Genomic DNA, 27885 nt, shown 5'->3' with positions numbered 1-27885 from the left:
CTTATTTTATTTGTTTTTCTTTTTAGTGGGCATTTTGTTATTTTCCATTTATATTTTCCTATTCTGTTCTGGGAGGCATCAAAATGTCTTTTGTTTCATTTTAGAAGTTGATAAATTGGCTTTCCAATGTCTGTTGTCTTGTGATAGGCAGCAACTGCCACATCCTTGCATCGTCCGTCCTCCACCAGCTTTGCTAGCAGAAGGGGTTCGTCAGTGAGCCAGGACTTGAACGTGGACACCGACAGCAGTGATACTTGTGGTGAAGAAGAAGAGCTAAGAGACTGCGGTCAGAAATTCAACTTGGCAACTGGGTCAGGGTATCCGCGTGACTCGCACCTTGTGCCTCAGCTCGCCTGAGAGGGAAGGGATCACATGAACGCAGCTGTAGCACTTCCCCTGGGCAGGAGATGAGAAGGCCAAAAGTGTCAGCTGTGGTCCAGTCACTTAGTGCTCTCCCGGAAAACATCTCAGATCCTCCAGTGCCGCAGTGACCCAGAAGGATGACAGTGAAATGGGCATCCTTTGGGCCCCGCTGAAGGGGCTGCTGAGAGCTTTGCAGGGAAGACCGACTCCACCAGGCCACCTGGGCCTCATCTGCGTCAGTCCCGAGCTTACTTGCCACACTTTGCAGGTACACTGAGTGGGTCCTTGACTAAATAAGATAGGATGATAAATCAGAGAGATGCAAGATGACATTCTGGTTAGGGCCAGCCCATATTTCCTCATTAACTTCAGTTTATGTTTCATCTGCACAAAGAGGAGACGGACAGCTGAACTCATCTCCATTACACGCTCTTTAATTTCTGGGTTTTAATTCCTCATTAGTTTTTTCTAAGTGAAGTCAGATGCAGGCCTGGCTGGGAGAGGGGATCTCTTCTGTGAGTTATTTCTGTGGTTGAAAAGTAGATGTAGATGCTAGAAGGTGAACATCCCCTCAGGGTGCTACCTCTGTGCTGCGACGGGTGACCTCCTCTTTCCTTCTGCGCTTGTCTGACCTGCACTGCTTTAGCGGCAAGGGGGTTAAATCTTCCACTTTTTTAGAGAAGATGAGTCTGTTTTTCAGTCTGAAGGTACAAAATGCCATATAGGCCTAAGGCTGCAAAGATTTAATTCTACTTTTGGAGCCGCGTGTCCTGCTGTCAGACGCTCTCAGCTCCAAACGCAGCTGAACTCTGGCCCTCCAGCCCCACTCCGCCCAGACTCTTTCTGATTTTATTATGCACCAGAAATGCCTGTTTCTGGAAAAAGCAGAAGCTGTAACCTCCTCCTATTCAGCTTCCTTGTAAAGCAGGCAGCCTGTGCCCTCAGCATCCAACCAGCAAGGTGCTGGGGACCATCCTGCTGACAGCCGGCGTCCATCTGAAGAATTGCCATGCTATCTTTTACAAGAAGCTGCTGGAGGCTTAAGGCAGCCCTTTTCCGCTCTTTAACAGTGGGGCTTGAAGTTTTTCTCTGCTTTGGACCTGACAGCATTTTTCTGCTCTGAGTGAGCTCTCTTTTTTTGCTGTATGTGTGAAAAACAATGATGCAAGATTAGATGGGAACGGGAAATAAGACAAATCTTTCTTCAGGGAAGATCTGTGCATAGATATGTCTGGGGAGTGAACTGCTGTTATCAAGAGAGATGTGGGGAGGCAACCAGGCAATGCAATTAGTTTAGTGCTTACAAAGGTCCAGCCAGCCAGAGGAGCCACTTTGCCAGGGTTGTGCAAAAACAGATGCTAAAAATGAAGCACTTTTCTGGGAGCAACAAAGGGGAAAAACAAAGTGGCTAAACAAATTTTCATTCACCTTACAGAGCCCTGCATCCTTGAGGAAAGCTCGCCCGGCCTGGCAGCCCACCACCAGAGCTGCGCTGGCTCGTCAGGCGCTTGCACAAATGAAGGCAATTCTGACCTCTGCCGTTGGCCCAATGCATCATCAGGGCTGTTAAAAATGCAGTGCTTCCTGAAAGGATTGTACAATCTTTGATGTAGAGTTGATCTTGGCATGTACCGCATGCTACCTCCCTGCAGTCGTGGTTCGTGGCACCTGCGGCTGGTGTTATAACACGGGTTACAAAAGTGGATGTTGTCTGCCTTGACCTTAGTAAAGCTTTTGAGAGTCTCCTGTAACATCCTCACAGGCAAGCTGAGGAGGTGTGGGCTAGATCGGCAGTGAGGTGGACTAAAGATAGGCTGAATGGCAGAGCTCAGAGGGTTGTGATCAGTGGTGCAAAGTCTAGCTGGAGGCCTGTAGCTAGCGGTGTCCCCGAGGGGTCAGTACTGGGTCCAGTCTTGTTCAACTTCTTCATCAGTGACCTGGATGAAGGGACAGAGTGCACCCTCAGCAAGTTTGCTGACGATCCAAAACTGGGAGGAGTGGCTGATACCCCAGAGGGCTGTGCTGCCATTCAGAGGGACCTCAATAGACTGGAGAGATGGGCAGAGAGGAATCTCATGAAGTTCAACAAAGTGCAGGGTCCTGCACCTAGGGAGGAATAACCCCATGCACCAGGACAGGTTGGGGGTTGACCTGCTGGAAAGCAGCTCTGCTGAGAAGGATCTGGGAGTGCTGGTGGGCGACAAGTTGACCATGAGGCAGCAATGTGCCCTTGTGGCCAAGAAGGCCAATTGGATCCTGGGGTGCGTCAGGAAGAGCATTGCCAGCAGGTCGAGGGAGGTGATCCTCCTCCTCTACTCGGCCCTGGTGAGGCCACATCTGGAGTACTGTGTCCAGTTCTGAGCTCCCCAATACAAGAGGGACATGGAGCTACTGGAGCAAGTCCAGCGGAGGGCTACTAAGATGATTAGGGGACTGGAGCATCTCTCCTATGAGGAAAGGCTGAGAGCAGGATTGTTCAGCCTGGAAAAGAGAAGACTGAGGGGGGATCTTATCAGTGTGTATAAGTATCTGAAGGGAGGGTGTAGAGAGGATGGGGCCAGACTCTTCTCAGTGGTGTTTAGCAATAGGATGAGAGGCAATGGGCACAAACTGAAACACAGGAACTTCCATCTGAATAGAAGGAAAAACTTCTTTACTGTGAGGGTGACTGAGCACTGGAACAGATTGCCTAGAGAAGCTGTGAAGTCTCCATCCTTGGAGATGTTCAAAAGCCATCTGGACAGGGTCCTGGGCAATGTGCTTTAGGTGACCCTGCTTGAGCAGGGGATTTGGAGTAGATGATCTCCAGAGGTCCTGCCAACCTCAACCGTTCTGTGGTTCTGTGATTCTGTGAAAACAGCTGGAGCTAAATCTCTCTCTTTTTCTTTTTTCTTCCCTGATTGGCAGGAGAACCTTGACTGTTGCTCACACAGGAGTGAAACATGCTAATTACTAAAATCAGACACGGATTATAAATTTGTTTTTCCCCATGCATTAGTAACAAAGACTTAGTGTGCTTGGCAGCAAGGGAGAGCGTGGACTCTAGGAGAAGGAGATCACAACCCTCTGCACTCTCCTGCCGTAAGGAGATGCTTAGCTGGGAAGCAGTGAATGCTCAGCTGTGAAAAGGCAACATGTTGTTGCACAACACGTAGCTGGGCTGAGGAATTTGCTGATGTCAACAAACTAACAAGATGCAGAAAAGGGTTAGTTATTTCTGTACTTGCAATTAATTATAAAATCGCTGAAAAAGATTTAAGCCGCCCCTGACGGTGAGATATCAGCATGAGATGTAAATCAGGGACTGCTATATCCGTCCTAAATCTGCCTACCTCATATGTCTGGTTGGGCTCCTGCCACAGACATGATGCTGTCTAGATGACCTCCAAGTCTGGTCCCAACTTGTGGTTCCCATGTAAAATATACATATATTTTATGTTCCTGTCTGTAATTTTTTTTTTTTTTTTTTTTTGGTGTGCATGGTTTGGATAATGAAAATCAGTGAAGTTGACCAAAAGACAGCAGTGGGAATTCATCTTAGTAGCTACAGAAAGTTCAGATACTCTGCTCTGAAGAGCAGACCTTTTGGGAAGTTTAGCCCTTTCCCAATTCCCAAAGAAATGAGTTTATTCATGTGGCACCTCTTGGTGACAGGGGAAGAAGTGGGCCCCAGCAACTGGAAACTGTGGTGCTCGCCTGATGACCACGTCATCTGCTCAACCTCATTTCACCTTTGTGTGTCGAGGGTTTTTGTAGGAGACACTCAAAGTAGTCGCATCAGTGCCCCAGTCTCCCATGGCTATGTGTTGTCCAGTTCCCTATCTCCAGCCCGCTATGCTGGCTTTACATATCCATCTCGGCTCTACCCCTCAATGTTCAGTCTGAGAAGACATAAAAAAAAAAACCCTCCTGTCATACTATTGCTTGGCTAGAAGCTGGCGCCAGACCATTGTCAAGACAGTGCTAGGACACCAACAAGACCCAGTGTTTAGAGAATATGCTCAAGGAGGCATTTTAGTTTAAGTAGACAGGAAAGAAATGGAGAATTGGAGAAGTCAGAGGCATGTGTGCATCTCCAGTTTGCAGATTGATCCTTTAACGATCTTCTGATTAGAAGTAATTGCTGAAAAATGCTGTTGCATTTGCGTTCAGTACAGGCTTTCTCAACAGTGGGTTGCAAGGGGGCTGTCTGTGCAAGGTGTTGCTCTGCCAGGAGGTCATGGAGCGGCTGGGTGTGCTGTACCACATCTGAGACCCTGCCAGAAACCCATCCCAGGGTGAGGGGGAATGGTGCCCTCAGGAGCAGCTGCCCTGCACAGACAGGGCTTTGCCCCAGTGGCCCTGGGCTAGTCCGGGCCGGTCTGCCAGAGAAAACATGTCCTTGACTGTCACTCTTCTTGCCCCTGTCTGTCTTCTGCAGCTTTTCTATCACAGGGAATAAAACATTGCCGCGGGCAATCTGCTCCACCCTGTTATATGTACAAATTGCTTGTCTTGCGTCTTTGAAATCTGCTCTCATCCGGTGCTTTCATAACACAGCATGCATTTTGACACTTGAAGACTGGGAGAGCTTTTCTGAAACGTGTCTCGCTCTGCAGGGCTGTAATTCCTTGTTTCAGGGGCTGGGCTCTTCCCCTCACCTGGGTCTGTCATTTCATTTCTACCATGTGTCACTAGAGGTCYTGAGGTTTTCCGCGGTCTTGAAATATAGCACCACTGGGTACAACACAGTGGGTAGCATTGCTTCCACCTTTCCAGACTGATCTCTGAGATGTTTCTACAGCCTCTGAAGTGCTAACATGTTGTTGTGTTGTGCATAACTGTTTCTTTCTACCTAACAAAATTGGCTTTTGGCAGCATCCGGTTTGTGAGAAGGCTCTGGGAGTATTCACCACGGGCTAGTCCTTCGCCCTGATGGGGATTCAAAGTTTGACATCTGCTACATGGGACTGACCAGTTTGAGCATCATTAATTGTTTGCCCCTCGGAAAGCAGGAGGCTCAAGATGGTCTGTGTCTGCCGTGAGCTGTTGCTGCAGGTTCAAGTCAGAAAACGGGTTAGGAGGTTGCATCACCGCCAGGGCTCCTTCTGTGTCATCTGCTTAAAAGCATTTGTTGATGAGTTTCTTTGATTTTATGCCACCATGGATTAGACACAAAAATCTGTTATCTGAGCATYTGTCAGTTTGGCTGCATTAGGACAGGTGTAATTGATCTTTTGGGCATGAGCATTGTTGGTTCCCCCTGTGGATTATACGCAAAGCAGCCTCTGTGGTACAAACACATGTGGGGATGACGTGCATCCAGTTTGCATCCGGTTAGTGGAGAGCCTCCTTTTGGCCAAACTAGTGGTGCCTACATGTCTCATGCTGAGAGGATCTGCCCGTTTCTGCAAGAGTGGTTTGAGACATGCTCTGTGTTTTCCTAGGAAAAGTTGAAACAACCTAAAGAAGCTGGTTTCATTTGCAGTTACTCTGAGTGTTCAGCATTTATCCTAGAGCTTCAAAAATGGAATTTTTTTTTTGAGATAATCTAATTGCTTTCATTTCAGAAAAGAATCAGTAGTGGGGGAAAAAAAAGAGAAGAAGATACAGGAGATTGAAAATAAATGAGAAATATGATATGTTTCAGTTTTAAAAGGTTTCCATCACAAGCCCTATGAAAAAAGACACTTTTTTTTTGTCCAAATTCTTCTAACTTGGACTTTTGCAGACTTGAGCAGTTACAAAATTGCTATTCTTCCTTTCATTTTCCATTTCAGAAACCCCAGCTGGACTCATTGCTGAGAACCTTCTTAAAGCCAAAGAACTAGCCCTCGACAACTCATGTGTTCCTGAACAGCTGAAGAATTACTTACAAAAAGCTCTTGATGTTGCTCTTGGACTAGACCCCTACCTGGACGCAATGGCAACTGCAAAGAGGTACGGATTCTCCTTTGTAACCACGTGTTTTTTTCTTGTGATGGTGTGAATATGTTCTTAAATTTTCTGTTCAGAATAGGTCTCAATCATGGAGACCAGTGGAATGAGGAAGAATGAGCGTTATCTGCATCCAAAGACTAAGCCTGTCCCCTGACCTTGTTTTCTTTCTCAGAAACATATAGCAATGTGTGCACAGGCATGTATGTGTGTGTGTGTGTCTATGTGCTTGCGTCACCTTGAGGTGAGGAGGAAAGAACAAAAAGTCCAAACCCTAAATTATGCAAGACTTTCCTCCCGATGGCTACTGACAATGTTTTTCAGTACAATGGTCTGTGTTGGACCATATCCTGCTTAAAAATAAGTAAGCCAGCCTCCACAGAGTTCCCTTCTAAGATCTCGGAGAATGAACCCCTAGATTAAGTTAGTGCTGGTATAAATAAAGAATGAAAAAACCTGCATAAAGACTTCTGGATCCACCCTATAATAGCAGCCTTTATATACAGCTTTTATCTCCAAGTGCTCAGCAAACATTAATTAATCTGCTAACTAAATTACTCTAGTAACTAAACTAATTAATTAAACTAATTTAAGGTATCATTAATTCAGAAGTCCAACTGATACCCTCATTATTCTTTTTTGAGCTACAGTATATTACCCAGCCGTGTGGGGTCTGCTAAACAATTCTCATTTATCAGTGCAAATTTTGATATGTGGAAAAAGCCAGTTCTGTCTAAAATTGACAATGTGTAAACTGTTCCAGGCTGTGGATTACGGGAACGCTGAGTGTTAGTTCTGTTGCTGAAATAATAGCTGATAGTTGTTTGACTTAAGCTAGCTGTATGATAATAGCTATACATTATCTTATTAAAGTTGTTAAAGCATTTGTGAGGGGCAGAAAAGAGGTTATATGAAATGTTCTAGTCTTTAAGTCTTGGATTATCTGAGTGTGTCTGATACGGGTTATGAATTCTTTCTCATTTTACCGAAGAGTGGCGGGGGGAGCAGAGAGGGAAAAAAAAAAAAGCTCAGATGGCTCTAAATTCTGGCCTGCAGAAGCGTCACCAGCCATTTCTTGTGGTTACTTTCTTCAGACACGGTAATCTAACCTGTCTGGAGGCTATGGACTTCTTCCAGTGATCTATTCTCTTCTCTTCCTAATAAGTAGTCTCCTATTTCATCCAAACTCATTGTCACATGCTTGGTTTCTGTAAAATAACATCTGGAGATATACTGCTTTTCTTAGCAGTTTGGGAATAAAAGATTTTTTTTTTGGTTCTGCAAAAACTTTCAAAATTTCCATTTTTACGTCATTCTGCCATGAAACCTTTTTTTATCAGTTTCTTTGTGGGGTATCCAGATTTTGATCATGACCATAATGTTAACCTTTCTTTCCTATTTCAGAATAAGCTGACCTGAACAAGGCCCAGGGGATGCTGGAGGAACCTAAACCAGAGTTACGCTGCAGCAAGAACTCATCTCTGGCAATATGAATGGCAGGTTGGTCAACCAAAATGATAAAATTGCACCAGATTGGAATAAAGGGTGTCAAAGAAGTTTGTCATCCCTCTACTCCATCTTGAGTGGGGATAGGATGAATGCCATGGAAATGCCCAGGAAATTTGGAAGATAACTTAAAATGAGAGATAGTATCTTACTGTCGGCATGGCTCTTCCTTTTGTATGAATTCTCCCTGTTCTCCCACCTCCCAGGCCTTCATGACCACTCACGCACATGCTTGTGAGTGCTCACCCGCTCCTTTTCTCTTTAATTCATAGTGCCAGCCCTGCCCATTTAGTGAGCAACAAAGACATCATCATCCTCACTGAAGAAGGGGAAAATTGCGTTGGTTTTGGTTTAGTGGCTGGCTGTTAGAGGTTTACATGTTTGTGCAGTGGAGGTGGCCTATGGCCAAGTACTGAACTTTTTTTAGAGTAACAATGCTCAGGCTTGTATTCGCATATAAAGCCTATTACACTAAATCTATTCCTAGATTCATTCTTCCCAGATGTTCCCATCTTTTGAGTAATATATCATCACAGTGAAGTACTCTTATAATGTATTACACTAATACATTGTTCGAAGGACACCACTGATGATAAATTTCTTAAATGATGGTGCTGTCTAGGGATAATGACTCTAAGAGCAAATGCAAGGTAATGTAGTGATTTTTTTTTTAATCCTGGTTCCAGAAAGAATATGGAGACATCTTAAAGCCATTTTCATATGGGGGGAATGTTAAAATATGCAATATTTCAAGCACTATTTAACAAGCACTTGAACAATAGCAGCATTGATGATAAAGGTTCTACATTTAAAACCAGTCCCTTTATTCTGTTGTCTTTTAGCTGCATTTTAGATGAAATTTTGTCAGATTCTGTTGTTAAAACCCTATTTTAAAGTGTTTTAAGATGTGATTTTTTTTTTTTTACATGATCACTTAAAAGGTACATTTAATTTTCATTGTGAACAATGTACCGTCTTTCCTATGGTTTTATTTTTAAAACTTCATTCTTGTCTTTCAACAGGCCAAGGTTTTAGGGTTTTTGTTCATATGATCAGAGCCAGGAAGATTTTATTAATTGGCAAGCTTAAAGGTTACAGTATCCTTGCTACTGCAAAAGAATTGCCAGATGATGGCAAAATCTTTGCATGTGCAGAAGTGCCCTATCTTGGAGTGAACAGCCAAGAAGCATTGCATTATTCTTCGGATGGTAAAAAGATTATCATGCGAGAGGGACCAATAGCAGACACTTTGGAGGTAAAGTCATTTGGAAGGGGGATTCGGGAGCTCTTGTTCAGAGCAGATTAACATGTTTTTGGCAGGTATATTTTGTCCTATTTCCTGCCCACAAAATGCTGGATGGTGACCCTAGTTTGCTTGCAAAAGTGAACACACTCTTGCACTAGGGTTATTTCTTATTCAAGGTAATATATGATGGGACAGCTTTGTCACACAAGATAGTTTTATTCCTTCCTAACTAAAATACCAAACCTTTTTCACCAGAGAAATCTCAAGCCCTAAATGTAGGGCCATAGATTTAATGGAAGAGTTTCACTTGAGTTGGGTGGACATTGAATCAGGGCCTCTAATGCCAAATATAGGAAGCTGGAAGACTGTATCTATGCCCTGGTGGGCCTGCCCCTGCAAAGGACAGCTTGTTCCCACTGTTGACAAGATTTGGGAGAGTCTTGCCATTTAATGCATAAAGTTTGCAATTTAATGGCAGCCTGTCTCTGTTTTCCCCACTGGTAACACCACAGGGAATCAGACCACAGGTTTCCTTCTTCCAAAGTAATAGGCTGAGCTTCAGATGTGCAAATGCACTAGCCAGATTTGTTTTGTTCTGACTAGTGACTTTGTTCCAAGGAAGAGAAAAGCTTATGACTGCCAGCAGCTGGAGGAGTTGCACTTTCAACTCCAGTTTATGGATCTCCATAATGTTGCTGCAGATCCAGCACTCTAACAGCTGATATCCATGATAGGTTCGTTAGATGCCTAGCCATTCTATTATTAATGCAAACCAATTTGATCTGATTCCATTTTCAATCTGGAAGTGTCAGTGTGAGCTTGATTGTAACTTTATTTGCATTAACGGGTACCATATTTGCTTCTGAAATGAAATGGCCAGGAGCTTTCTGACCTCTGGCTTTCACAACCTCCAAGTTTGATAAGAAAGAAACAAAGAGCTTTGGCAAGTATGTATGAATAAACGAAACGTTACAGATCACCTGCAATGTGCAGCATTTAAAATCCCAGCTCCCTGCAGTGAGTGTGAAATTAATTGAATTGCTGTTGCTCTCTAGTGCCCATTCTGTGCAACTGACTTACTGTGACTGAATTAAAATATCTAGAGGCAGGCAGAGTACATGCTGTGTAGAGATTAAAGGGAGCAAAGACATGAAAACTAAATCCTTAAAACAGAATGTTGCAATTGATTTTATATCCTCCGACTGCAAAGTGAGGGCACATCTTGACCCCGCTTCTGCAGGTGCTCAAGGCTTCGAATGCTTCCTGAAGCTGATGGGAGTTGACATGCTTGTGTTTGGCAGCAGAGATCCCTACAGTCAGGGACTCCTGCCTATAAAAGGATGGCGGATTTTTTGTACTGGGCTCTGAGCTTGCATTGCTAAACCTGGTAGATATTTTGTCATTGCCATCAGGAGAATCAGGATTGTCCTATGGGGACTCCAGGCCTTTATCCACAATGACTCGAAGTGGAGAGGGGGCTATAGGATATTGCAGCATCGTTTTTTTTCCCTCAAAGGGGAGAGAATATATTCTGTGAGAATGGGAGGTAAGTTTTAGGTCCACTGTAATGAAGGCAGTTTGGCATGCCACCGCATCAGAAAGAGGCAGCAGGTCTATCAGAGTCATCTTTATACGTCTGCCCACCATGTGATATGCATCACTGGATTGTACAACATTTTGGAGCTTAACAAGGCTCTGCACTACCTAGCTGCTTAACTATGTGCTTCACTCAAACACTCAAATATTCCCAGGTCAGTGAGCCTATTTAGATACTTAAAACTAAGAAAATGCAGAAGTGTTATGATCACTGGTGCTCTAAGGAAGGTTGCAATAACAGGCAATGGCTTTGGATGGCTGCTTGTGAACACGTTTGGGGTGGCCTCTCTGGCGAGTCTTGTTTAAAGTCATTTGCTATTCCTGCATGTCAGGATTATCGGGGTTTGCAGTGCTGGAGCTGGGCTGGTGCCCGCCAGGGTGCACAGAAGAGGCTCAGGGTGTTAACAGCGAGCCACCTTTTCCCTCTTAGAAAAAAAATAGATTGGAATGAAACACATCATCCATTGACATGTGGGCACGYTGAAAGGCAAGAGGACTGGGCGGTTGCTGTGGGCAAGCTGCCCTAGGGGTGGGCGATGGGCCAGGGCCAGCACAGCTGAGGTCTCACAGCCCAGGCTCGCAGAGGAGGAGGAGAACAAGAGCATTTCTGTGCCCGTTGTTCACAGAACAGCTGGTCCAGGGCAGAGCTGGGTCAGAGAGTCGCTGAAGAGTGTGATGAGATGCAGGGCGAGCTGGAAGAAGCCCTGACAAGGGCTGTCTGTACCATCTAGGGTATTTGCAGTCCTGGGTTTCTTTCCTGTCCCACTAGAGTAGGTAGAAAGCAGAGACAGTCGCCCAGCTCTTCATAAGTACTCTTTTTTAATGTATTGCTCTTTGGAGATAGCTGCCGCAGTTTCCCTGCTGTGGTGACCGTGGCTAAATTTTGCTTCCAAGCTGAGGGGAATAGGGAAGGGTTTCTGCCTACCCGCCCCTCCTCAAATCTTGGCAGCAGCGCGAGCTCACGGGAGCAGGGGATTTGCCTTGGCACACTGGCTCCTTTAAAGCACAAAAACGTTGTATAATCTATGACACTCCTTGGCAGGGGAAGGCCTTTTCTACTGCATGAGACAGTCATTCAGAAGCACAAACTGCCAGAAGATATAAGAGGTAGTCGCGCTACAGGTGTAAAGCTGTCCTTGGGTAGCAGCTACCTGCCAGGGGCTGCAGGATGTGCCTTTTCCCAAGTTTGAGGGACAGGAGCTGCCAAGCTAAGTTGGGTCCCCACTTCCCCACCAAAACGTGTTGCTCGCATACAGTCTGGCACGTGCCTCTGTGCCCCATGATTTCAGTAATTTTGACATAACCTTTTGAAATACGGAGTGGGGGCAGCCTTTCCTTGGGTTCAGGATACCCTTCAGAGCTTAAGCCGGTTGATTTCGGTGGGAATCAGCTACCTTTCAAATCTGTGCTGCGCCACAGTGTTTAAAAACATCTCCTAACAAGTTCCTTAAGTATAAACTCCTCTCTGTTGTGTTCTGCCTGAGTAACATGCTTTGCTATGCCTCAGCTGCTGACAATAGGCCTGATCCTGCACAAAGTCCTTCCTTTAATTYCCAGCGGATTTTTGGTCGAACAATGGATGCAGGATTGAGCCCAGTGGGAATGCAAACTGCCAGGAAATTATTCATACTCGTGATTTTGATCCATCCATTTTAAAATCGAAAATGCAACACAAAAAAATAACAATGTGTTTGCAGCAGATTCGGCTGATTGCAGGGCATTGTATACGCATGTAGGGGTTTTCTTTTTTCTTTTTTTCCCTCCTTTTACCAGACAGAATAGGTGAAGAGGTTGAGTTGCAGATCTCATTTCTCCTGTTTTGCTGCTTGTGAAGTCTGCCAACAGAATCCACCTTGACAAAGTCAAGGACTCTGCGTTTAATGTTGAACTGAGTGAATAAATTATGCATGAAATTGTGTCRGAGTCTCTAGTGTGCAGAATTGCTCCTTTTGATATGAAAGGTTAATTCAGAAAGGAGTCCAAAATAGCTGGAAATTGTGGGGATAAGTGGATAGTATTCACTGTTGTGAGCTGTTATTACTAGAAATTGCATTCCCTCTCTAGCTTCCCTAGAGATTTAGCTTTGCCGGTGAATATAAACTGTACTCAATAGAATAGCATTTAGGAGTAACAAGAGTGTATGTCCACATACAGTAAAATATTCTAATGGTGTTTAAAAGGAAGCTGTACTTTTTCATGTATTCTGTGCACCCTAAGGATGGATTGCTATTACATTTAGGTCAAGAACAAGACATAGGGAAGGTAATAAGTTTTGAGTACATCTTTATTACGAATATGCTGACTGTACAATCCATTTCAAAGCAACTGGACAGTCAGCTTTTCTGATTGAGTTTGTATGTGCCTTTTGAGAGAGCGTTGTTGCTGATCAGGACTACAGTCAGGTTTTCTTTGAGCTTTGGCAGAAGATTCATTCATGTTTTTATTCAGGATGTCCTCTCCCTGATCTTTTGCTGTAACCGTCAACAGTGTTGCTGTGCTCCTTCTTGAGCTCTTTTTTTGGTGCATGTCTTCTGTAAAATACAGAGCTATTTTTTTTAACCCAAAAGGAAGTTAGTGACTCACTGTAAGCAAAAGCATTAATTTTAGCCAAGTTTGCTCTGAATTAAGACACTTCTTGTTGCCATCTGTTATCGTCTATGATGCCTCTGTAGCAAGGAGCAGGGATTGCACTGTAAACATTCAGGAAATTAGTTTCAGCAGGATATTTTGCAGGCAGATTATTTTGGATCTCAGCTTTCCTCACAGTTGGAGACATTTGGGCTCTGCCTCTCTCCGAGCAAAGGACAAAGGCATTTTTAACATGCCTTGAGGTCCCAGGTTGGGCCAGGTCCAGTCTGTTCAATCACACCAGGAATAGAAGGGTGGTCAGACCCTCCTCTAAACCTCTTTTGTCCATTTTGAGAGGGATAGCAGTGAGCTGTCCTTCCCTGTTMTCTCCATCGCTGAGCCAATATTGCCAGTACCTAGCTTTTCAGCCAGTGTTACCAGTAGGGCACCCTCTGGCAATACTGGGTTTGAGGAATTTCAGGTTTCCTCTTACCGGTCGGATGCTGTTTCCAACTAAACATGCACAAAACAATAGCAGTCCTGAAGCTGTGGAAACAAGAAACTTGTATGATGGCAGGGTCCCAATATGAGCTGCAAGGGAGTGATTCAGGCCTCTCTATATAGGTGTCTAGTACTGTTTTAGCTACCCTTAAGGTATGTGAGATTTCTATATGCAGCTGGTGGATATGAAATAGGACCCACGGAGCTGCACGTGTAAGCCAGGTGGTATACCTTATGGTATTTAAAATGACCCTATAGGCCAGTCAGGCATCTGAATCCCACCCCTGGTGTCTCACAGCAGCTGTCAATGTCTCATGAAACTCTACAAAACACAAGAAAAGTGATCTGGGTGGGAGACTTCAAAGCCCTTGACTTAGAGGAAATGAAAGGTGCCCAAGTGACCTTCATGGCTGGCCATTCAGGACTCGATAAATTGGCTGAAGAGAAATGCCTTCAAAAAAGCAGTCTTGCACACACACTTGGTGGAAAGACAAAACAGGCTTGTGCTGGATACACATACGACGCAGGTGCTCTCCTGGGCTGAATGTCACTTAATCAACAGGTGGTTTATCTGTACCGGGAGATAGGTAAGAAGCAGAGAAGCTGTCAACAGGTAAACAGTCCGTAGAGATGGCTGAAAGGAGAATTCCAGCTAATATCCAAAGAGCTACACAATCCCATATGGACCTAATGAAGTCAATGCATAAAGTGAGATTCTTTTTCATTAGGGAGCCATACCATGGAGCAGTAGTAACATATGTTCAGAGATGGCCACATCTGCTTCTGAACATCTACCCCTCACCTCCTCCACCAGGGAAGGTTATAAGTCAGAAAGTAGTGATAAGTCATGGTAATTAGTTGAAATTGCCTTTGGCTCCTAGTTCTGGAGAATGAGACCTCTAATCTCCCTTTCCGACAGACTCCTTCTGTCCCTTCATGAACTATCTGAATTGGACAGACTGGTTGTGTAACAACCTGGTGTAGGATGCTCTTCCACAGTAGCAGAAATGTTTCTGCTGCCTTCCACCAATGCAGCCCAAGAAGGAGCCAGGGCAAAATTTTCTTACTGGTCAGGAAATGAAAAGATGAATCCCAGGAAATGAGGTGTCCCAGTTTTTGTTACATTTATTGCAAACCAGCATAGATTTGGCCTTAATGTCTCCTTTCATTATACCGTAGTCTCAAAAAGTGTCCTAAATGCAAACTCAAGAATGCAGAGACTGTGTGCTGTCATCTGTAGCTAAGCATGTTTGTCCAAGCATTCAAGCAGGCTTAATTTCCTAACCACTAGCAAGCCCACAATGACACCAGTTTTCACAATAGAGCAGAGCTTGAACTTCCCTCTTCTCCCTGCTCTTAAAGACATGCTCCCTGCTTCAGAAAGGCTTCTGAAATCTCTGTTTGGGAGGCATGAACCTCACTCCTGAAAACAAATTATTTTTTCATATTCTGCTGCCATTTGTTATTGATGCTTTCTCTCATACATCTCAGGGGATCGCTCATCTCTCATTGTGCAAAATGTCTCCAAACACAAAAGGGAAATCTGGATGCAAGAAGTGTTGTTAAAAGTTGTGGTAGAAACAGTGAGTTCTGGAAAATGTAATTGTTTCTCTTTTCACTCGAAATGCCAAGACTTGAAAGCATTTATGCTTGCCTGAGATAGGTGGATGAACCGTTGTTTCATTGAAACACACACAGATGCAGTTAAATAGTCCCAGATGGAATCTGAAATATTCCATAGCAGCCTCTTGGGCAGCGAGTGCATTAACTGCCACAGGAGAAGGCTGTAAAGGCTCCCATCTGGTCATCCATCAACACTTTTATACATTATCATCAGCAGCCTGCTTGGAGGGAAGGTGTGCCACATTTCTGAAAATCCAATTAGATGATAGCAGCCAGTTCTCTTTTATCCTCTCTGTTGCTGAGCCATCCAAAGCATTTTTTTTTTTTAGATTAAAGAAACATCATTTTCTTTCACAGGAGCTGTGCTGCTTTATCGTGACCTGTTCTTTTATGTGCTTTATAATTCTATTATTAATTGGGATTTCAACCATTCTCCTGCTACTGAAGTGGGACTCACTAGTTTGCAATTCCTGGGATCCGCCTTACGCTTCTTTTTCCTAGAGATTGATGCAACAATTGCCACTCTTGAATTTGTTGATAGCTACTCTTTTCAAAAGAGAGAGCTTCTTGCAGCAATTCAGCTGCTGCAAAATTGGATGCGTGTCCTCCCCCTTACCTTGATGATTCAGTTCCCTTCGGCTCTAGATGCGCAGGTGTCTCTGCTGTGCCTCTGAACACCACAAATTGGGGTGAATGATACTCTTATATCTATGATCCTCTTTGAAAGACTCAGAGATTTGGGCACCAGCATTGCTGAAGAACTCTTTCTAAAGCACAGCAAACTCCCAAGATCTCAAGAAGTAATTCTAACAATCTTACTTTAAAAAAAATGGGGTTCCTTCTGATTTGAGTTTTTGTAAAAAGGAGCAGTTTAATGGCCAAGACATTCAAATTGCAGGTAATTAGTATTTCCTCCAACATCTTTTTTTCCCAGGCATTACATGCTGAGGATGAGCACTTTGTTATAGTTTTTATTGATGCTGATCAAAGGAATGCTGTTAACTACTACAGCTTTGTCATGGATAACCACTTGCTGAGAATGGATGGAGTGATCTGTGTAGAGAATACACTCATGAAAGGACAAGTCTACCTGGAGAATATATCTGATGAAAATGTACTAGCTGTCAGAAAATTAAATACAGTGATTAATTCAGATCCTCGTGTTCAGCAGGTTAGTGCAATGCAAGTGGTTAAGGTGCCAGTGGTACTCTGAGTATCTATGGATTTTGCAAAGTACTCTTTAAAATGTTTCTTTTGTCGGTGCCATTATCCAGGGGACCTAGAATGAAATAAAATATTATTATAATTCACCTTACTTGAGCTCTAAGTATGACTTCCTATATTCAGAAAAGGTCCCTACTTTCCATCTACATCATCTGCAATGTTAAAGGCAAGATAAAAGTACAGCACTTAGGAAGGAATAATCAGCTCTACGGTACAAACGAGGAAGAGATGCTCTGCTTTAAAGGCTCTGGAGGCTGTAGGGCATCTCCAACAGAATATGTGTCGGCAAAGTCCTACTCTATCAGGAGAAAAAATTCTTCTGGTAGGCTGTATATATATGGCGTTAGAGACAACACCAGACAAATACCTGCCAGGGCTTTAAATGGAGGCATAGCTGATCCTACCCCGGGTCAGAAGGCACCAGCCTGCGGTGCTTGCCCTCATGTTTCCTCATTGGGGCTCCAGCCCATGGTTTCACCTGGTGTGGTGGAGGGACAGTGAGGATGGTCAGAGGCCACAGTCCCTGCTCACCCTCTAGAGCTGTCAGGCTTTCCCATGGGGGGACAGCTGAGGTCTGTCACCTCCCCTTCCCATCTTCTCCCTTGCCAAAAGTCCACGACGCATGGGGGAGTGAGGCTCATTCCCAGAAGATTTTGGTTTGTCCATCATAGGATCAAGGACCTTGTCCATCTGCAGCTCACATGGCCTCTAGGGTTGCCTCCTGTGATTCTGTGTTTATTCTATATATAATCAATACATTTATAAGCTAAAATATCAGGAACAACACCTTTCAGCTGTAGAAGAGGGAAAGACTCATGACATAACTTTCCATGGCCTGAATCTTACTGTTAGGCACTTAACGMATGCAAATAGTATGTTTTTTCCAATATCTAATTTTTAATTAGTTGATAATGGTGTTGAATCCCCATCACTGGGTGCAGCTTTCACTATAGTGTGATAACGGGATCATAGAAGGGAGGTGATACAACCCACTGAAATTCACAGGCAGGTGCAGGAAAAATGTTCTAGCACATGCTGAAGAACACAGAAATGTTGCTATTATTGTTTGCTAAGCTCCAAGAATGAGACCAGAATATCTTCATGACAACATTAGCCAGACAGTGGAAACCCAATGCACCAGAAATCCTAGAAGCTGGCACTTATTTAGAAAACCGAGAGACAAAATTGCRTTTTTTTCTGACATTAGTGGGAGCAGTGAGTTTGAAATAGGAATGCGAACAAATATAGATGTCTGACGTTTTGGGGTTGGAAGGAATTTCAGCTGAAGAATAGGAGTGGGAGAAAAACTACCATGGTCTAAGGAAGGACTCCACTTAGCATCAGAGGAATTTGGATTGGCATCAAAAATCAGTTGAAGAGCTGTGTGTGTATGCATTATGTTTGCAGGTTATTTTACCTGTGCAAAGTGGACTGAGCATCATTCGAAGGAGCCCTGCACCTCCAGATGCAGTGATTGAATCAAAGGTCTGTATTTCCTTTCTGTGAGCACTTCTGCTGAAATCTTGGCTCTGCTGAGGACAGTGAAAAAACCAATTCCTTGGCTTGGTGGGGAGCGCCCAAACTCATCCTCTGTTGTGGTGTGGTCTGATGCAGCATGGACTTACCAGCTTCGGGTTGACACAAATTAGCCTCATTAGTCCAGGCTAATAAATACCGATTCCTTGCAAAGCCTTTGGACCAGATTTTGTTGGTGCTGTGCTAATCCAGCTGTAATAAGTCTGTGGAGCCAGCTAGCACGGTGCTAGCTGGGGGTCTCTGCCTGGTGCTCTCTGGGACTTCCTGTTTCAGGGCAGTGCAGGTGACAGAATCCGGGTCCATCTGCAAGAAGCCAACATGATGTTTCCAAAGTAATGCTACTTTTGTCCAAAGTCAGCACGTGATGCCCTTCTGTGCTCACTGAGCTGAATATTGCCATATCCAGAAAGGCTGCTGCAGCAATTGCTTATCAGTGCTAACACTGGAAAAATGCTTTCATTATCATGAATACTTTCTTTTGCTTGCTCTGGACAGCTTTATAGTAGAGGTGTATAATATACTGTTTCTCTCCTTACAGATGAGACCACACAGTTGAGAAAAAGCCAAACTGAGCTTGGGAAATAGAGCACAGGGTTACAGACTAGCCACAAAAAGCACCAAACTTCTCTGGATAGCTTTATCTTTTTAAAAATGTATATTTTGGCTTTACCTAAACAGTGGAAGCCAAATTCTTAAACAGTGGGACACCCTGCTTATGCCAGCATGTCAGAGTCAATAGCTTGGTTTCTGCAGGTATAGTTTACTCAAGGCCTTAGATTTCACCTGTTCTGGGGAAAGGTGGTGCTTTTATCCTTTTTGATAGGAACTCTGTTTTCTGCGATGGAAATACACCAGCCAGAAGGAAATTCCCTTGTGGAAGTTTAATAGTCCAAGTCTGTAAAGCCAGACCCAAACTTTTTGAGTGTTTTGCTGTTTCTGAGTGCTCCCAAAGCTGCACCCACTGGTAATTCATGGCATTTCAAAACCAATATTCTAGACATCTTGTATTTTCTGTTTTGATTCCAGTCAGGGGGAAATGATGTATGGCAGCTGATCAGATGACAGCTTGGTTTAAGTTATTGGCTGATATCTTTATTTGTGCACCAGCCTCGTGAAGATATTTTGATTGCACTCTGCTGAGCCAAATCCTGCCTTCGGAAACTTGTTCTTAGCCTCCATGTCTTCCTGGAGCCAGCCAAACCTGAGGGCAGGATTTGGCCTGGGGGGTGAAATAACTGATTGTTTTTAGATTGTTCAGGATGTGGAAGACTTTATCAGTCATCTTTTGAGAGGACATACCTGGACCGTCTCCCAGAGAGGTCAGKGGAAGCTAGATCAGGAATACCTTCCCCTACTCTCATGCAAGCAGAGTAGTCAGTGACTCTCCCAAAATTGTAGCCCTTCTGCTCCATTGCCTTCCAYTTTGCACCTGTTGAGACTAATATTTGTGGGGATGAGGGTGCTTTTCAGCCTGAATTAATCTTGCCTTTTGCATTAAAAAATGGGTTAAGAAGACAGGGCTCCCTGTGCATGCCACTCCCTCTTCCTCATAGGCAGAACCCTTAAGARGTATTGCGCTATTGAGATTTGCACCTTACTATATATATATATATGTTTTTGTTTCAGACAGAAGTGGTGAAGGATGATGTCTTCTGGGGTTATAATAGGCGTCGCATCCTTGATCGGCTGCGATTGGATGGGAAGGTGGCCTACCTAACAGGTGGAGGCCAGGGAATTGGAAGAGCCCTTGCACATGTGTTGGGGGAAGATGGTGCTAAAGTAGCTGTTGTGGATCTGGACCTTGCAAAGGCAGAAGCGGTAGCGTATGAGCTGAGCCTTAAAGGTAAGCAGTGCATTGATCTGCAGGTTGCTGTTGTACATGAACCAGTGATGAGTGCTCTAACTGTTTGGCTGCTTTCCTTGTTCAAAGCTTGATCCTTTCTCCTTGCTGTAATTATCTTTCAGCAAGGCCTGATGGAGAATAAGTCAGAGCAAAGGACTTCCAAATAGCAAATATATGCAATGATCACAGAGCTTCTTCTGCCCAGGTTGGATGTCAGTGTTGCCTCAGCAAGCAGTCACTGATATTGCATCATCTGCTGGTGTTAGGTAGCATATGAACTCAACCAGAGAGGCAAATCGATCCAAATAAAATTCCTTGCGAAGAGTGCCCAAAAAAAACACAGCATGCAGTGAGCCATGAATGATGGGGACAGAGGAGGGCCATCTCTTGTAAATAAGTCCTGTATAACTTACATCATACAGATGGAAAAGGAGGTGTCCCTCAGAGTAGATCATGCAGCAGCAGGGCACTTGAGACTTCTTACCACAGTAACTTACTGCTGCCAGTGCTGGTAGTGGTGGAGGAGAACCAGTGAAGGTCCCTACTCTAGATCCTAAGGGAGCTATCATTTTATGGGGATGGTTCCTCAGCCTTTCTGGGAMCCAGGAACATTTAAACACTGTGCACCCAAACTGAGGCAGAGAAAGTCATTTTTGAAAACCTCGCCCATAGTTCTTTCAAGCATGCATGCAAGGTCAGATATAGAAACAAAATACTAATAGACATAATGAAAATCCCAGATAAGAGGTAAAATCCTCTACAAGCCACTTCGATTTTAGCAGTAAAAACACAGAATGTAACATAAAATTGAATTCCCCCCTAGAGTCATGCTAAACTGCAACTGTAGAGGGAAAAAAGAAAACTGGAAATATAATTTTAATGAGAAAAGAAAGGAAGTGTTACTCATTTTATAATTCCTCTTGTGAGATTACAACCAACCCTTTTTCTAAGTGTGATACTTCGTTGCCACTAAAGACAGATCTTTATCCAGGAAATTTTCAAGCTCCCATTTGGATGCAGACACCAGTATTTGTGTCCACCATGCTTTCAGAAAGCGACTGTTCACAACCGGGGGAGTAGTGATCTGCTTGTTCAAACCTGGAGTTTCCACTCTGTCTTAGCCAATGTAAAACTTTTCCTGCTAAACTGAAACATGTTCACGAGAGGTTTGCATCATTGGAAGCCATGTTCTCCAGCAAAGCCATCCCCTGCAGATTTATTTCTATTGCCTCAACCAATTTCCAAGCTAAGGGGTGAGGAATGGTTCAGTTCTGGTTTTGATACCATCCTGAGCCTCCCCAGAGAACATTAAAAAAAGCATCCCAGTCTGTACAATCCCAGTTCCAGTAAGCACTGTGAGACACTTTACGCTGAATATTAGCCTAATCAGTTAAAGCTTTGATTGTTGGGCTGATCCCCAATAACGACCAAGAACAGAAAGTCTCCAGCTCTTCTTACAAATTCTTGAGTCATCCAGTTCCTCCTTCCCTGAAGCTTTTCATTTTCTAATGTACTGAAGCCATATGGTCTTGGCACACAATAGCTGTGCCCTACAAGTTAACTTGCCTTTTGGACATTTTTTCACAGTTAGATCCTGCATATCAAGTAGAGCTATTCAGAAAGAAATGGGCTACTTGAAAGAGCCATGAGACATTGGATGCTAGCAGTCTGTTAGAAAGCTAACTTAACTTTTCTCCAGGGCATTTTCAGTAGGAGTTTGATCATCCATTCTTCAATGGATGTCCTATATCTCTGCTTCTTTGCTGGTGGGCTGCAAACCCTGAGGAGGTGAGGGGGTTACAAAATGCAGTCGTAAGGGTCATGAGGCATTGCAAATATTATTGCAGTCTAAAACAAAGAAAATCTCACTTCTCAGTCTTTCTACATCCTTATCCTTCAAGGTCAAATATTCTCTGTCAGCCTGACCAGTGCAGCTGGTCAGGGAACATCTATTCCATCTCATGACAGGTTTTTCTGAGGCTTCAAATTTATTGTCATTCCTCGTTGGAACAAAACCCAGACTTTGTAATGCTTTTGTAAAAGGGAATTATATCCAAACGCCCGTTTTTTGGAAAGGATCTGAAAAGGTCAGGTTTTCAATCTCTTTCTCTTCAGCACTAACCAGAGTGTCTAGCTTGGACCTCAGAAGCCTTCCCTTGAAAACTTTTGTTGAAATCAATATGTTTCTATGAAATATTTTGGCTTCAAAGAAGCAATGTAGTCTGTTGGAAATGCATTTTGATGAAAAGGCTCAGGTAGCTTTACTCTGGAAAAATTCACATGAGTAAATTAAAGCAATCATTGTAGTATTAATACACATTTTTGCACCTATAGTAGGTACAAAGGAGTTGTGATTTTTTTTCCCCCCCTTGGGTTGTGGTTCTCTTACTCAAAGTTGGAAACACAGTGCTCCAAGTCATTCCTATACTGATACTTTTTTCAAAACGTTTTAGGTAGCTTTCTTAAACCCACTTTGCTTCCTATACCAAAGAGCCCTTTATTGTCCTTTGAGATAGTGCTATCATTTCACGATGAGTTTTAAAGATCAGAAACCCTGTGATCTCAGTTTTATCTTTGTTAGACAGCTCGGAGGTATCTCCCTTGACCACAGAGGTCTTTGTTTTTAGAGTCCTAAGTGAATAATACCTTTTTCCACAGTTGCTGATAGATTCTGACAGAAGAACCAAAAATGATGAAACATAACCAAAAAATGCTAAGGGTTATCTTCTGCTACATATTCCCCTCTGTCTTCAGGGGGAGTAACTGCCTTTACCTTGAGGCGAGAATTAGTCTGGTGGGATTTTTAAAATGGGCATTTTCACAGTAAACTATGCAAATGCCTTCCCCACAATGTCAGTTGTGATCTTCTTGTCTACATGCCATTTATTAATTTATATTGAGGGACCATTCAGAGAACCATGCCCAGAGAGGGAGCCCCATGGCAGGGGGCTGCACGCACGTCTACTGCAGAAGGGCAGACCTGGCAGATCAGCTCCTCTCCTCCATGAAGCTACTGGGCCCCTCTCCTGCCCTCTTTTCTTCCTGAACTGCTTCCATGAGCACTGCAAAACTGCCCTGAAGACCGAAAAGGTGCACTGGGTACTGCCACGTGTGTAGCAGTGAGGTATTACCTTGAGTTTTTTACCCCTGATTGGCACTACCGATTTAAAGCTATTTTTCCAAAGTTTATATTTCTTTTTAACATATGGTTTGGGGGGGACTGTGGAAGGCAGAGACTGTTTTTTTGGGTTTTTTTTGTTTTTTTTTGTTTTTCTCTTTCAGAGTGCAGGGGTATCAGTTGAATTGATTAAGGTCAAGTGTGGGGCTCTGTTTTTGAAGTGAGAGTGGTGTCATGGTTTCTTTGCTAGATACTCACACGTAGCGCTTTTTGTCTTGTTTTTATGAACTTATGTATAAGATGAAGCCACAAATGGGGTGAGAGTTGGAGGGCAGTTGAAGAGCCTCATTCAGCTACCATTAATTACACGCTTGCACCATTTTGTCTGTAAATAGAATAAGAAAAGTTGCAGCAGCTCCCTGTTCATTACGTGTCTTGATAACAATTAGGAGGAGCAACCGGGGCTGTCTGGCTTTTCTTATTCTTTCAAAATATTTTTAACATAACCTGTGATAAAATAAGAGGCCTTGTTTTGCAGCAGGACGTGCGTTCGTTTTTATAGGTTGCTGTGTTGTTTGTCTGCCCTTTTCTCTGCCGTGGGAAGCGAGGAAGCCCCTATAGAGCTGAAGGCCAGAAGGGACCATTAGCTCCTGTGGCCTGACGTGGGGAGCACACCAGACCAGCAGGACCTTGTGTCATACACTCTGATGTGCTCCTGGTGGCACTGGAGATCAAGAGGAGCTTCTCCATCTGGAAGCCTCTTTCCTGTCATTTTCTCCAAGCATCACTGGGCTTTTATTGTTCTGCATTGCTTCCATGGAAGCCTCCATCTCAAAAGCTTCAGTTTGGGAGAGCTTCTCCTCCTAAGAAGGGTTCACGGCTATTTTTTTCCYTTTTTTTCCCTCTTTTTAATTAGAATGACCTGAAAGAGGGCTAAATGGAGAATAAATTTTCCATTTAAATAGAAGTCCAAAATCTTCTTAAATTTCTCTCAATATCAAAACTAAATAAGTCTTTAGACTTCTAGCCAGTGGTGGCATTTGCTTCAGTTCCCATCGACTCCTCAGTGCTGGCAGACTCCACATTAGCTTACCCACAGGACTGACGTCTGGAATGAAGCAAGAGCTCAGCACCACCTGAACAGCCAGTCCTATGACATATTTAAGAGAACAAAATGGGAGCCTGTGCAGATAATCCCTCACATCACCTGAGGAGGGATCGCTCCTCCCCACGTGGGTGGTTGTGGATGGGATAGCAGCACCTGTAGTCATTYGGAAGTAAGTTTCTGAGCTTTCTCATGAGGTCTGCAGCATGGTTCGGGAGCTCAAACTCAGCTCAGATGCTGATGTATGGGTATGGTATCGATCAGGTAGTCATGAGTGTCCATGAGCAGTCAGCCCTACTCATGTGGTGAACCAGCCATTCCTCTCTCCTTGTAAGTCTGGGGGCTTACAAGACTTCACTGTGTTGGCCTGTCCAACTCCTGCCACTAACTCCCGAGCTTCTAGGTAACTCCAAGCAGCTTTGAAGGAGAAGAAAACTTTCACCAGTATTTAGCTCCTGCTAGTTAAGTGAAAATAGGCAGCTGAGTAGGAGAAAGAGACCCGACCAGTGCTCTTATTAGACCTGGGGAGGAGATGATGTGACCATAGAACCTGCAGCAGAGCTTGCACCTGCGAGTTGCACGGGAACCCACTCCTATGGCCCCAAGCCCTGGAAATCAGAGTCCCTTCCTGGAGCTCTTTACCTATTCATGGCATTGGCCCTCTGAGCAGCATGGCTTTAGCTGGTGGTGCATGTCCTTGCCTTGAAAACATAGTTTTGCTTGGAAAACACAGCTTTCTTTCTGACAGACTGTATATATTTTTAAGTTGTTGACCAATTCCTTCTTTGTTATTAAAGCACCAAAGACGAAATGGAGAACCCGTGTTATAGCCCTGCTCGTAACATCCAGCCTTTCCCCAGCCCAGTGGTCTGGAATAAGCTTGCTTTATCAGCTATAACTTCCCACTGTTTGCTTGTAGGCTGCTGATCTGTGATATAACCCTAACAGCTGCTTTCCTTCTTGTGAATTAAGACCGGTTCGCCAGAGCACTTACTTGTGTAGCCTGGTTTAACTTTCTGGATGCRGATAATCCCATTGGCTTCAGATGCCTTGGTAGGCTGCTTATTTTGTTTAATAATAAGGGTACTTAAAACTGATTTTGATAATAAACTAAATCAGGCAATTTACAAATCAACATTGGAATACTTTGGGATTCTGACTCCACATGAGCAAAGTCAAAGTCTGGATTTTTCTGGCAGGGGAAAAAATTAGCAGCTTTTGCATATTTTGGTTCCAGTAAGTTTTTTCGCTTCTGTRTGTTTGCATTATTCTGGCAGTGTGATTTCCAGGAACTAAGACTGTGAGCACCATCCTTGTGAACCTTCAGGTCTTCCTGGTTAGCCCCTAGATAAAACTGGCTTGGTTTTGTCCGAGACTCAAAGCCGTACAGATGCTGTAGTTCACCCAGAGAGCATTTTTTGGACAAATTGGTTTGATTTCTGTAGTATTGACAGGGGGGCTGGCATGAAAACATCTGCACTTGAGCAAATGCAAGAATCCTTTCCTTTATCTGGTTTATGAGCTGATAGCAGCCATCTGCAAGCGATAGTCCTATGGTCCTCAGTGCCCGCCCGACCGCTGGAATTACTCGCCGTAGCTGGGAAGCTGCAGTTGAATCTTTGGACAGAAGATGGTGCAGTGTTCAAAGCTTCGTCCTCGTGCATTGTCAAACTCCACTTTCAGGTGCTGGTTTTCTGCTGGCCTCCAACAGGCAAACCTCACACCAGTTAGTAACTTAAAAAAAAAAAAAAAAGTATTAGAATAAGAAACATGCAATTTGCTACTGTTTGTGGAGCTGTGAATTAAGGTGACATATAAATAAATAAATATATAAATATAAATGTATATATATATGTGAATCAATAAAGAATTATAAAATAGATCATGATTTCTTTTCTCTGTGAATTCTCTGTGAATTTCTCTGTGAACTTCATCAATCTTATTTTAACGCAGGGATTAAAAGCATTGCCCTTGCAGCAGATGTAAGCAAACTTGAGGATGTGCAAAGGATTGTAGATAAAATTGTAGCTCTCTGGGACACAATCCACATCGTGTGCAACAGTGCTGGAATCAATATGAACTCTGCGTGCGAAGGTACTTCACTAGAGGAACGGGACAAAACTTTTAATGTTAATTTACGAGGATTATTTTTGTGCTGTCAAGTAAGTGAAATCTGTTTTTGCAAATGGACAGCCATTTTCTAAGCATTTACCAAGACTTGATAATACTTTATTACTAATTATCACAATAAAATTGATCCTAGTTTTGGTGGAGTTCAGAAGAGATTAGTTCTTTGTCGGCTACAGATTTCGATCAATATTTTCAAAAGTAAGCGGTAATTATTGGCTGGCCAAACTCAGACATTTAGGAATGGCCTGATTTTTAAAGGATGGGTATTCAATGCTTCTGGAGAAGCAGAAATCTTTAGGGGGCCATTCCCAACATTAGCATTTTTTTGAAAAATGTTTCCAACCACAAAAAAGGACTGAAATGGCAATGGGATTTTTTCCTGCATCAGCCATTTTTATACCAAGTTTTTATATCAAGTACTTAAAAAAAAAGTGTTCGCACATAAACTCTTCTGAAAAGTGAAGACTAATTTATTATCATGTCATTATTAGCACAATCACAAAAAGGGTCACTGGTCTTTCCTTTAATTTCTGTCACAGGCTGCAGGCCGCATTATGCTGAATCAAGGATATGGGAAGATAATTAACACAGCATCTATGGCAAGTTTAATAGGTGAGTGATGAGAGCTAACAGTTGTGCTTCAGAATCCATATTTTAATTACTACCGATGCCATTTGAATCAATTAAACCTGTATTGGGAAGGAGTAAATCACTGACATTTTGTATTAGAGGAAATGTACTACAAAATTTTTATTGATATCATTTTTCAACATTTATCTGTCCTCTATGTTTCAGAGCACTTATTACTTTTTATAGAAGAGGTGGAGTCACCTCCGTGGCGTCTGCAGCACCGACTGCCCGGGCGAGGTGCTGGCACGCTCCCTCTTAATTTTGGGCAAACGCGCTCGATGGCAGGAAACGCTGCCCTTGCGATGTCTGCGAGCCGCCCGAAAGCTTCGGTGCCGGGCTTCGCCCCGGTGCCCGCGGTTATATTTCAGTATCGTGGCCAACAGGTGTCTCCACCAACGCTGCTGAATCAGCAGTGTCGTCAAAGGCGCCAATAAACCATCGTAACATATGGAATGAAATCCCTGCTGCTGAGCTAATCTGGAAGGCAGTTACATGCTGGTGAACTGAGGCCCATGTAACAAAAATTGATCAATTACACAAATTAAGCATAGCCCTTTAGGAATTTATTTTATTGGTCTGGACATCTGTTGCAGTATTGTCCAAATCCAAAAATCAAATGGTGCCTTGGGCTGCCAAGTTAGGCAAGAAAATCTAGTAGCTATAAAAGTACAACTGAAAACCCCTGTATTAATATCATGTCCATCTGCTGAATGTTACATAAATATGCAGTCTTTTATTTTCCTTGGGAATAACATTTATTTTTACTGTGCCCAGTTTGACATTCCATGACATTCTGTTCAGTTTATTACTCGGTAACTTTAAATGTTTCTTCAAAAAAAAATGCATTTATAATGTTGTTGTTAATCTTTTTTCAAGTGTCTTTACCAGCTGTTTTACTTATGGCCAAACCCGGGCGCCATCCCTCCGCCCGGATTTGCGGAGTTACAGAATCTCCCAAACAAAAATAATTTGAGAAAAGA

The 27885-nt window shown here is 43.5% G+C and overlaps 1 protein-coding gene across 1 annotated transcript; it reads left to right on the top strand.

The window, feature by feature from the left end:
• The first annotated feature begins 180 nt into the window (after positions 1–180).
• On the top strand, positions 181–27885 carry LOC112970541. The gene is made up of 10 exons (XM_026075021.1): positions 181–631; positions 6123–6282; positions 7684–7779; positions 8808–9040; positions 16254–16490; positions 17951–18028; positions 19706–19922; positions 26099–26307; positions 26815–26887; positions 27782–27885. Exons 3-10 carry the CDS (start codon positions 7773–7775, stop codon positions 27871–27873), a joined length of 1146 nt encoding a protein of 381 aa, XP_025930806.1. The 5' UTR covers positions 181–631; positions 6123–6282; positions 7684–7772; the 3' UTR covers positions 27874–27885.

This window comes from Apteryx rowi, unplaced genomic scaffold (assembly GCF_003343035.1).
Source record: "Apteryx rowi isolate R43461 unplaced genomic scaffold, aptRow1 scaffold_4, whole genome shotgun sequence".
In the NCBI taxonomy this organism is placed as follows: domain Eukaryota; kingdom Metazoa; phylum Chordata; class Aves; order Apterygiformes; family Apterygidae; genus Apteryx; species Apteryx rowi.
Note: the sequence above shows the minus strand (reverse complement) of the source record. Positions and strands in the feature narration are given on the sequence as shown.